The 11,956-nt window shown below is 37.9% G+C and overlaps 1 protein-coding gene across 2 annotated transcripts; it reads left to right on the forward strand.

Moving 5' to 3' along the window:
• Positions 1-63: 63 nt before the first annotated feature.
• RIOK3 (RIO kinase 3) lies at positions 64-10,068 on the forward strand. Of its 2 annotated transcripts, none has more exons than XM_057364942.1 (13): positions 64-282; positions 1,042-1,163; positions 2,018-2,163; positions 2,291-2,395; positions 2,522-2,631; positions 3,346-3,489; positions 4,377-4,504; positions 5,393-5,581; positions 6,086-6,245; positions 7,189-7,269; positions 7,358-7,447; positions 7,807-7,914; positions 8,979-10,068. In XM_057364942.1, exons 1-13 carry the CDS (start codon positions 217-219, stop codon positions 9,078-9,080), a joined length of 1,551 nt encoding a protein of 516 aa, XP_057220925.1. In that variant the 5' UTR covers positions 64-216; the 3' UTR covers positions 9,081-10,068. The 2 variants fall into 2 exon arrangements, with proteins under 2 accessions (XP_057220925.1, XP_057220927.1); XM_057364944.1 differs by having other exon boundaries at positions 5,396-5,581.
• Positions 10,069-11,956: the final 1,888 nt, after the last annotated feature.

Genomic DNA, 11,956 nt, shown 5'->3' on the forward strand with positions numbered 1-11,956 from the left:
GCTGCGCTGGGCCCGGCGCTGTCCCTCAGCCCCGCGGGCAGCCCCGGCAGGACCCACACGGTGCCGGTGACATCACCGGAAAGGCGGGTCACCCGCGGCCAATGGGCCGCCTGACGGCCGCGGAGAACCGGGGAGGACCCGGAAGGTTTCGCATTCCGAGCGTCGCTGCCCCRCGGAGAGATCCCGCTCCTGCCGCCCGCCGCCTCTGTGTGCCCCATGGACTCGGTGGGAGTCGCCGCCGCCGCGCCCGACGCCGGGCCGGGCCCCGCCTGGCAGAGCAAGGTGAGCGCTGTGCCGGGGCTGCGGGGCTGCKGCCGCCGCGCTCCGGGCTCCGCCGAGGTGTTGGAGCAGGAGGACCGAGGCCGTGGAGAGGGCGCTGCGAGGTGGTGCCAACATCACCAGGGTCAGGGTCGCTTTGCAGAGCGACCCGAGCGTGGTGTGCTGCTACTGGCAGTTACCTCTTCAGTGGAGAGAGCTGTTGTGGCAGCCTGATAACCGAGTTGCTTCCCTTCGAGGGAATTGCAGCTGAGTGAGCTTGGTTATCCGGGCGGTGGGCAGCGAGTCCCAACTTGTTTGGATTCGTCATTCCCCAGCTCCCGCCTCCCCGAGCGAGGCTTTGTGYTCCTCCGCGGTTTTGAGGACATATTTTACGATGGCTGACCTTTCAGGGCCCTAGAAGAGGGGGAGGAAGCTGTGCGTAAGCTGTGTGTTATTCCAAGAGAAGTTTTACATAGGTTGTGTGTCTGATTGTATGCACGCTTCTTAGGAAGGCTTTTACCTCTGTCTCCAGAGGGTACTGACATTGACAAACTGTCTTCTTCCCTTCGTAATAAGTGACCATCAGCAATTTTTCAACCCCAGTTCTTCCTAGTGAGTTTATGAAACTAGTCTCTGAATAGTTCCCCGTAGTTCCCCARCTATCTGTAAAAGAGCCCTTACAGGATTACATGAGCTTATTTTGGAGCCAGCGATAGCTAATTATCCTGATTATTGAGTTGCTACTGCAACTGAACTTGACTTGAATAAAATGTTTATTTACAGTGTCCGTGGGGAGCCCCTAACACAACATCAATATCATGTTCTCTTGCTGATGTCATGAGCGAACAGCTGGCAAAAGAATTGCAGCTGGARGAAGAAAATGCTGCTTTTCCTGAAGTTGTTGCGTAAGTTTAAGTCCTGGATTAGTGATCKCCACAGTTGTGATGCCATCTTCTCTCTCTTGTGCATTTTCTTAATGTGCTCARTGCATAGCAATATAGTAAATGATTTGCCTCTTGCTTTCCAACTCTGCTTCTTCAGATCTTCTTCAGTGAAGATGGTTTCCCCAGCTAAAAGTCTTCCTTAGATTCTCTTCTCTGTTACTCTTCCTTTTTTCTTGATGTTTTCTTTGCATTTTTCTGGGGGTGTTAACACAGTCCATAAGCTATATTTAGAGAAATGTCAGAAATGCGTTTTTTCCTGCTCTTTTAGGGACTCCTGTTAACAATGCACAAAAGCTTTTTTATTTCAAAAGCTGTCATGCACCTGTATCCTCTTACTATTTGAAAGCTCTAAACAAAGGCCAAGAACTTCTTTAGTTCTAAAATTGTACAAATTTTGACTATCTTTCAAATGAACCAGAACAAAGAAACAAAGAAACACTATTCGAGTTTTTTTAAAAAAATAATTTCTTTATTTGTAATAACATATAAATAATAATACACAGGCATGCATCTGTATGCCTTCTTTTTTTCTGAACAACATCTTAAAAATAGAGCTTAATGCTTCTTGCAGAATGGCAAACAAGCAAAAGTTTAAGTAAAATTTGCATCGTAAATGAGTGGCAAAGAGAAATGAAGTCATGTTCTATTAATATTTAGTGTTGGCTTGGAGAGGAGGCCGACAGCTGAGATCCATTCCTTTCTGTGCAGCTCTGCACAAATTCTGTTGAATAGAGTCGTTAAGTGGGATAAAGCAGTGCTTCTGCTCAGATAGCTGTGTTTAATTTTTTAAAAATTTCTGTTTTCATCTTATATAGTGCTGCTGAAGGACCATTTATTACCGGAGAAAATATCGACACTTCTAGTGATCTGATGCTAGCTCAGATGCTGCAGATGGAATTTGACAAGGAATATGATGCACAGCTTCGGCGTGAAGAGAAGAAGATCAATGGAGATAGCAAAGGTACCTTCATCAGAAGGAATATTTTTGCTTTGGAGTATTCTTGGCACTTTGCTTAACTTGACAGAACTGTGAGGAATTAGCAAATCTCTGATAATCACAGACMTGCTTGTTTGTTTTGTTTCTCAAGTTTCCATATCCTTTGAAAATTATCGGAAGGTGCATCCCTATGACAGTGACAGCTCAGAGGATGAGGTTGATTGGCAGGATACCCGTCATGATCCCTACAGAGCAGGTATGTGACAGCTTTAAGCAATACRGTTTCTCCAGTCTTTCTTTTGTGGACATTGTGCTACCTTTATGAGCATCGGTTATGTTTGCTTAGGTGTAAAGTTTGTTTTATTTTTCTCACTGCTGGCAGATAAACCTACTACGACACCAAGAAGGGGATTCATAGGAAAAGGAAAAGACATTACTACRAAACATGATGAAGTGGTATGTGGAAGAAAAAACACTGCTCGCATGGAAAATGTAAGTGGAAACTTAGGGAAGCTTAGTTTGTGTGTAAAACTGGAATGCTGCAGTTCAGCCAAAGAGCTAATGCTTGTCCATCAGTGCTACTGGGGAGGGTGCTGACTTTTTAAWTTTTCCCTATCAGATGAAAGCAATGCAGTGTTTAGTTTAGTTATTCAAATTGTCAGTTTGAGTTATGAGGCTTTTTCTGTTTAATAATAGTTGGTTATTGAGCAATTCAAGAATTTSCACAGAACTGTTTTGGCAAAACAAARCTATCAGCAAATTTGGCACACAGGCAAATAAAACAAAAARGYTATTTTTGAAAAGAATAGATATTGTGTAACCTTTCATCTAATTAATTTTGTCTGGTAAGGCAACTAACTTATTTTCAGTCAATTGTTTGACTTACAGCTTTTCAGTCTGTTTATTTGTAGTACATACCTTTCATTTTCTTTAAGGTAACTGGTGCAACTTCTGCAAATAAGGAAATGCTGCAAGTGCTATTTTTACAGGATGTTAGGTAATCTCCTGTCAATTTGGGCAGAACTTTGAGTTCTGAGTTTAAAGCAACGTGTTTTTTAACATAGTGACATGATTGCACAAAGTGGGTTTCACATAGGTCCCAGTGTATCCTGGGTTTTTGCAAATCAGAATGAGAAATTTCTGTTTATGCCAGTTTTTGGCATCTGCTAGTAACAATGCCTAAGTTCGTATTATTTCTACTTGTAGTTTGCACCTGAATTCCAAGTTGGGGATGGAATTGGGATGGACTTAAAGCTGTCAAATCAAGTCTTCAACGCCTTAAAACAGCATGCATACTCTGAGGAACGTCGAAGTGCAAGGCTCCATGAGAAGAAGGAGCACTCCACTGCTGTATGTTTTTAATAAAGTCTCTCTATCTACTCCTTATCTTGTGTAATAGCTAAACACTGCTTTGGTAACTTATTGCAATATTCTATTTTTAGTAAAACAGCTAAGCAATATAATGCTCAATTGCTGAAGGAAATAGTATCAGCCAGCCCCTATTAGAAAAASGCTTTTATTTGAGCTGTGTTACTGTGGGAGTCATATCGAAGTAAGAGCAAGCAGCTACTGTTTTTTCCCTGTGTCTTTCTAAACTTGTCTCCTAATCAGCTACAATGAGTAAACTTCCTGGAAGTTATTTATAGAAACATCCAGAGGACTAATCCTCTGCAGTTRAACCATATGGCWCCAAMTATCTGACTTYGTAACAAGTTTCAGRAAGATAAGGTGACCAACTGACTTAACGTAGGTATTTACTTGATAGACAGTGTGGGTGAGTTTGGAGTAGGGCCACTGGTAATTCTTGATGTGGACTTCTTTAAATTTGTGTTTTGCTTTGCTTTATTGTTACTTATATCGAAGGGATATAATACTAGGGATATCATGATTCACGATTTGTAAAGACTTCTTGAAAGCACTGTAGAAAGTGCTTGAGCCACAGTCTATATGTGCAGTTAGTAAAATACTCTGCTGCACAGCTGATGGGAAACTAAGAGTATTAAATCATTAAATCARTCCTGGACAGATTGGCTTTGCWTCMTGTGTTTATTTTGGTTTRGCTTTTTTTTCTCCCCTCTGTYAGTTGAGAGAATTTTATTAATRCATTATTCTTTCCATATAGTTGAATTCTTGTGGTATATAAATATTCTAAATATTCTATTCATGGTAAAGCAAAGAATTGCTTTATTGAATTGAGTATTCATGTCTTGCCTGTTCTTTCTGTTCCTGTCCTGTAGGAGAAAGCAGTGGATCCTAAAACACGTTTACTTCTKTACAAGATGGTCAATTCTGGGATGCTGGAGACCATCACAGGCTGCATCAGCACAGGAAAAGAATCTGTTGTTTTTCATGCGTATGGAGGAAAGTGAGTATGTTGTTTGTTAGTGACGATAGCTTTAAATACCAGAGATGATTTAAAAAAACAGAAAACACAAAACTATTTAAACATCTGCACCTTTTTCTATTTCCGAGATTTAAAGGTTCTATTCATGTATATGCAGATACTAATAAAATCTGAAAACCAAATGGTACYAACCAAGTTAAAAAATCCCCACTTTCTTCCTTGGAGACTGTTTAATGAATAGGGACAAAACCACTATGCCTTTCTGTAAGAAAAATATATACTCCTTTTATAAAAAAGAAATCTCAAGATTTTTGTGAAAKTCTTTCTACCAATCTGCCCCAGACTACAGAGCTGTCATGARGATCTTGGGCTACCTRAAGATTGTCTTTCCATACAGATTGCTCTGTTGTCAGCTCTATATTTGCAGCTCAGTTGGYGTTTGTTACTTTTGGATTATCTTGAGAATAGTGTTGGGATGTTGCTCACTCTGTGAGTCCTTCCTACCATACTGAAAGGATTATAATATATTATAGTGACTGCATTGTGTTTGACTGACTTTAAACCAATGATGTTTGASAAAGAGCTAATAAAACTCAAATATAGATAACGTATCTAGAGATGTCAAGAGGGAAAGTTATGTTGGAGAGAAAAGATGTGCCTTAACAAATTGGGAAAGGTAACCTATTTGATAAGCAACTTACAATCAAAAAGCCAAAACCCAAACATTCATATCTAAGTTTAATAATAGAATTGTTATGAACTTAAATTGGTTTCTAAATTGGATAGAAAATTCGATCCTCTCATATTAAAAATCTCTGTATGTTGCAATGTATAAAAACCCAAAACCATGCATTTGCTTGTAAATATGTAAATAGTTAACTCTGTTATATATTTGTCTTTTTTCATGAGAAGTGCAACTGAAGAGAAAGTTATTCCTCCGGAATGTGCCATCAAAGTGTTTAAAACAACTCTTAATGAATTCAAGAACCGTGACAAATACATTAAGRATGACTACAGATTTAAAGATCGCTTCAGTAAATTGAATCCACGAAAGATTATTCGTATGTGGGCTGAGAAAGAAATGCATAACTTAACCAGGTAAAGAAAGAAACAGGAAATGTAGTTGCCAAATGCCTGTCAGTTTCTTGTTCTCTGTTAAGGAAGATAGTCTATGGGTATTTGACTTTTAGGCCAAAATAATATACAACCTGGCACAGACTGAATAAGCCTATGGTTTCTTAGATTTTAATAAGYTGTCAGCATCTTCAGTGATTTCACAGCAGAATTTACAGGCCTGTGAAGTTAACAGGTTCGAGTTGTAGAAGTGATTAGTATTCAGTGAGCATTTTTAGACACACATGACTTTAGGATCTAAATTTTCCAATATAAAATACCGTGGAATATATATAATTATATTTTCAATTTCAGTATTACACGTTTTCAATTCTTTTAAAGACTTTTTTTTTTTACTCTGGATCAAGTTTCTCACACAGCTGTCTGATTGCAAATGAGCAAGTGTTAACTAGAACTTTGGAGGCTTTGAAGCTTTTGTTGTGGTTTTTTTTTTTTTTTTTTAATCATTATTTATTTTCTGATCCACAGAATGCAAAATGCAGGAATTCCTTGTCCTCAAGTGGTTATCCTTAAGAAACACGTCTTGGTTATGTCTTTCATTGGCCAGGATCAAGTCCCAGCTCCTAAACTAAAGGATGTAACACTTAGTAGTGAAGATATGAAAAAGGCTTACTATCAGATTCTTAATGTAAGATGATGCTGATTGCTCTTCCAATTCTGGGTTGTATTTTCTTTTAGGGGAATAATTGTAAGGACAAATCAGCACTTGTTTACTTTTCAGGATGGTTACATAATTTTCAAGATACGAAGTCCAAAGTTTTATTTGCTGCTGTTTAATGAGTGACTTAGAATCAATAAGAAGTTGTGCACTGAAAAAAAGAAATTAAGTTTCATCTCAATCTGAGTGGAAGACRTACTTGAATTTGATGACACACAGATGCTTAGCAGCAGAGGAATTGTGAGCACGTAGTCCTCATTTTATAGAGGCAGCATGTGGTTTAGAAAATCTCTGAAATGTKTCTGGGCTTACCAAATACTTAATTTACGATGTTTAAGCACTCTCCAGGGGTTTGCCTGCCCCCTTTTTAGCAAACCTAGAAACTGGAGAATAAATTGGAATATTGCATGATGCACACTTTAATTTCCTATTATCTGCTTCGTTCAAACACACACTTGCTAACTGTCCACTATTACATTATAGCCATTAAAAAAACCCAACCAGGCAACCACCCCACAGCTTGGTAACTGATTGCATATGCATATTGGTTATGGTTCAGTCTCTACAACTGTGAGACCTCCTTTCTATTGGATAGGAGTGAAAATGACATGTATATTTAGAGAACATGTTTATCTGTCTCATGCACTTGGACTCTTTGGCAGAGCTGACATGAGTTTACCAGACTAACTCTTCTGACTTTGCCAAAGCTAAGCTTACTGATAAAAAGCATAGTGTGCTGGCAGTTTGCCAAAAGTGCAATTCCCTGAATGAAAATGTATTGAAGACCTGAGTAAACTTATGTAAATTATGTGGGTGTTTAGGGAAAGGCGGGGTTGTCTCTTTTTTAATAGTRATGCTAGAAATATTTATTTAGAGGATAGTATATTTCCTTCATTAATTTGGTTCCTTGCAGATGATGCAGCAATTGTATAAGGAGTGCAATCTGGTCCATGCAGATCTGAGTGAATACAACATGCTTTGGCATGACGGGAAGGTCAGTTTGTTCTTWATCTGGGGGGAGAAAGGTTTAATCTTCTGTGAAATATTAATACAAGGTGAATTGCTATTTTCTGTGACTACAGGTGTGGCTYATTGATGTCAGTCAGTCTGTGGAGCCAACCCATCCTCATGGACTTGAGTTTTTGTTCAGAGACTGTAGGAATGTTTCACAGGTAGGAGCTCTTTGACAGTCTTCTGTTATGCTGCATGTTTTCTAAGATACCAATTGAGAACCAAATARTCATTCATTAGCCAATACAACTCAGTAAAAAATGGTGACCACCACATAGAAGATTACTCTTGTACATTTTCGATGCTGATGGTGTCCTGTGAAAGGGAAAAAAATGTGGAAAAGTGAAATTATACCACAGAACTTAAAAATTCTTTTAATTATGTTTATCTGTGGGTGAACAAAAACAAAAATGTAATTTTGACTAAATGTTGCCACTGTAATTGAGGGAAGTCAAAGGAATATTTTGTTCTGTGGTTCTGTGTAGTAAATTGTTTAATGTGTGCTCTTTATCTTGACTAGTTCTTCCAGAAAGGAGGTGTGGCAGAAGCACTTAATGAGCGTGAACTCTTCAACGCTGTCTCAGGTTTAAATATTACAGCTGACAATGAAGTAGACTTCCAAGCAGAGGTATAGTTTTCTCTGTCTAATAATTGTAATTTGGCTACCTATAGTAGCTATTATAATACCTTAACTTTCCTCATTTAGCTTGTGTCATTGGTGTGAGTAAAGTTTCAGCAGTWGTTCCACATCTTTTTTAAAAACTTGAGTTTTTAAAAACTCAGAATTGACAGAACCTCAGACTGACRGAACCTCTCCACCCCCTTTCCTGATCCCCCTGCTCCCAAATAGAAAAGACTCCATGTTGAATATAGTTGCTACATTTCAGCATTRATGCAAATCTAGTGATCTGTTTTAGTTTAAAATCTGTTGTCTTGCCTTACATACATTAAAGATTGTACTGCAAAACGAAAGTTGGGTTAAAAAATAATAATAATTATTCTACTGCTTCTTTTTCATGGTTTAGATGTTAACTTATTTSAATTTAAAGTTTAGGCTAGCATTTTTAATTCTAAAGCTTAAAATCATGCTCATGTAAATCCAGACTCAGGAATCTTTGGTTGCTGTTGGCTTTTAATTTCCAGCCTTTGGGTGTAACTTCTCTGCATCCTGAGATCAGATTTTTTAAAAGCAAGTTGTCAGACATTCYATATTTACTAACTAAAGCAAGGTCAACGTAGTGATTCTACTTTTCCTCATTACTAATGACAGTGCAGGTTTATGCGAGTCCATCATGGAGTAGGTGGGAGCTGGAAATTAGGTGACTCTTGGGGCAAGTGGTAAAGGGAACAGAAAGAAAAGGTCTCCCGGATCCACAATGTCTGTATCATTTCTGTACTTTGGGGAATACAGCTGAAGTCTTAAGCATCATCCAGGCCTCCCTGCAACTGGTGCTTTTTAGTTATGTGYCTTGAAACTATAAGGGAGTGCTGCTCATTTAGTAACTTGTTGAGAACAGATGTTTCAGGGTGTACTTGGCTGTATCCAAGCTGTTATATCTGACTGAATCTTTGAAACAGCAACATTGTACATACCTTCTCTGTTTTCTAAAGCTGCTTTTTAATGCTRTTAGAARCATTCTGCTGCTGGCATGGTTTTAYGATTTCAGCACAGTTTTATTTTTGGCTCTCTAGATTGAAGCTTTGGAGAAGATGAATGAAGATCAYGTGCAGAATCATGGAAAGAAACTGTCAACGTTTTCAAGTGATGGAGACCCACCTATATATGATGAATAGCACTGAGTTTATAGCTGCTAATGAAACAAAACACAAATTTACTGCTTCTAACTATGTTGGTGCAGTGATAAATGTCAACTACCAATGTCGAGAGAGTGGTTGGCTGGGAATACCAAAATGCAAAACACAGCAAGCATATGGTGATGCCTCGGTGGTTTGCTTTTTTTTTTAACTTGTCCCACACATCAGGCTGGCACTGTGAGAATGGACTGTCACTACCACTTTGAACAGACTGACAACTTCACCAATTGCCCACTTACATTAGATTAATGGAGCTCAGGTGGTCGTACTTTGCATGATTCAGAGCTTACATACCTTGTAGTCTAAAAAAAAAAAATTAAAAGATTATCTATATTGTCCAAAGTATTTAGTGGGAGAGTAGAAGAGTCCCTCTTTTTTCCTAATGTAACTTGAAAAACTAATTGAACATTGTGTATGGACACAATGTCTTTCATCCATCTTCCCCAAGGGCAAACAATGAAAAGGCAAACTATGCACTTGCAATCGTATGAAAATGTTAATTTAACAAAGTAATATATTTATACATGCAAAAGTCTGGATGTTTTCATTTAAAGTGAAGGCAATATGGCTCTAACTATATCTGTAAATACTATTGGGTATTACATGAGAAAAAGATTTGAATCCAACCAGCAGAGGACTTCCTTGGTGACATGCCAGGAAGTCCTGAGTCAATGATGTGTAATAAAAAGTCAGTTCAGGTAGCTTCACTCTTAATATACAAATGGTTCCAAGAACTTGGTGCAAACCAAAAATAAAACTTTGTAATAATCCTGGTTCTACCTAGAATGTCAGTTTGGAATATCAAATATCCTTGCCCTAAAGATAATCATAGACAAATCTGAGTATTCTTTTCTGCACCTGTAAGCAAAAAAGCTTTGTTTGGAAATAATGATGACTGATACTGGTTTCCACATTCTATTTCATACTTTTATTCTAATGTCAGTCTTTTTTTTTTTTTTTTAGCAACTTCTAATCCTGGTTCTACCTAGAATGTCAGTTTGGAATATCAAATATCCTTGCCCTAAAGATAATCATAGACAAATCTGAGTATTCTTTTCTGCACCTGTAAGCAAAAAAGCTTTGTTTGGAAATAATGATGACTGATACTGGTTTCCACATTCTATTTCATACTTTTATTCTAATGTCAGTCTTTTTTTTTTTTTAGCAACTTCTAAAAATCTAGCAATATTTCTCTCCAAAACAGCACATTTAAAGGTGAATTGATGTGGGATAGCTCAGAATGAAGAAATTCTAATCAACTTCTTTTTAACTGATTTCTGGTTTCTTTCTGATGCTGCTCTTTATCAAGCAGAATATAGTGATGCTACATGTGACCTTCTCACAGTGTGCTGTGAAAGTGACTTTTTTATCTCTTTTTGTTGGAAAACTGGTGGTGAAGTAAAATCTTAAGAACTTGTGGTGATATTCTTGYATGGTTCTTCGCGTCACCGAGGCCTTCATGGATCTCCAGTGCTTCACTAGAGCAGTGTTAGGGTAGGACTACACTAACTGCTTACAACAAGAGAAAAATGACTGTTTAGGTGGGTACTACATGAACAGTAAACAACCTTAGTTTTGCCAGTTTCATCCCCACACTTGGATCCTTTTCCTTTTCCTCAATCAGACAAGTATCTTGCATTTACCCCTTACTTTTGAAATCAAGGAACTTGTATCTTTTGCACACCTAGGTCTGTTCCAAATTTCTTAGTGAAACTGTTTCCCAAAATAATGGTATCAGGGAAAGAACAGACTAGGTAGTGCAAGGACAGTGCTGCAGTTTTCTAACCTACTCAGGAACACTAAAAGCTTCTGTTGTCAAAGATAACCAGATCTCCTTCAGAGGAGAAGGCTTTTTTTTTTTTTTTTTTAAAAAGGATAGTTCTATTCTAGGCTTCTAACTAGTTTAAACATTCTTAACATTCCTTAGAGGGGAYAAAAAATCTCAGAACAGTTGCTAATATCTTAAAATCTTATATAGGGAAGATTCTGATTGCTGCAGATACTTGAGTCAAATGAGGGGAAGAAAGCAGAAATAATAGGAAGTGAGAGGTGGGTGTTTTTTGAGCTGCTGTTWGAAATTGGCCCCTGCTTGTATATCTGTGCTTGGACTGAAGCCTCAGTTGTGACTGTCATTTTTAATTTCTTGCTAAAAATCTGTCTAGCACAGGCGTAAAAAAACCAAACACACAAACCCCTAAATAAATTAATCAATTGTCCTTGAGTCTAATTTAAAGCTATTTCGCCTAATTATAGTGTGTATTTAACATATATATTTTCACTTCCAGCAGTAAAATTGGCTCAGAAATTTGCTTTGAGATTTTAAGACACCTGGGCATGTGTTCAAATAGTTGAAAATGATTTGCTGAAAGAAACATTTTCCTGGAGTCCTTTGGAATAAAAGGTTCCAGGATTATTATTGGGCAAATAGGATCTTAGATTTGGAATTGGCCATTAAGATTTATTTCTATCACAAGAGTTTTAAATTGTGTTTGCTTATTTGTCTGCTGATTTCCTCTCAAAGATATCTCAGTTACTATTGTAATTGTAGGAAGTGCATGCTGTTCTTTAGAGAAGTAGAGAAGGGTAAATGTCAGTTGAATTTTTTAAATTTTCACCTTGGATTAACTAAAATTCTGGCTAACATGCAATGAATTTTCTTACTTTGTAAAAAAACAATGAACTTCAAGATACATTAAATGCTTTGGAAATACTTGTCATCTCCAGTTGACAGAATTGTTTGATGATGCAGGAGGGTCCTGCAGAACAAAAAGCTTGTTGCAATTCTTAGTTGTGACTTCCATATCTCTAGTTTGATGTGGAATTACCAAAGGTGGACTAAGTRGGTCACGAGTCAT

The sequence above is a fragment of the Malurus melanocephalus genome, unplaced genomic scaffold, assembly GCF_030028575.1.
Source record: "Malurus melanocephalus ecotype Western Australia unplaced genomic scaffold, MMel_1.1 scaffold_44, whole genome shotgun sequence".
NCBI lineage: Eukaryota > Metazoa > Chordata > Aves > Passeriformes > Maluridae > Malurus > Malurus melanocephalus.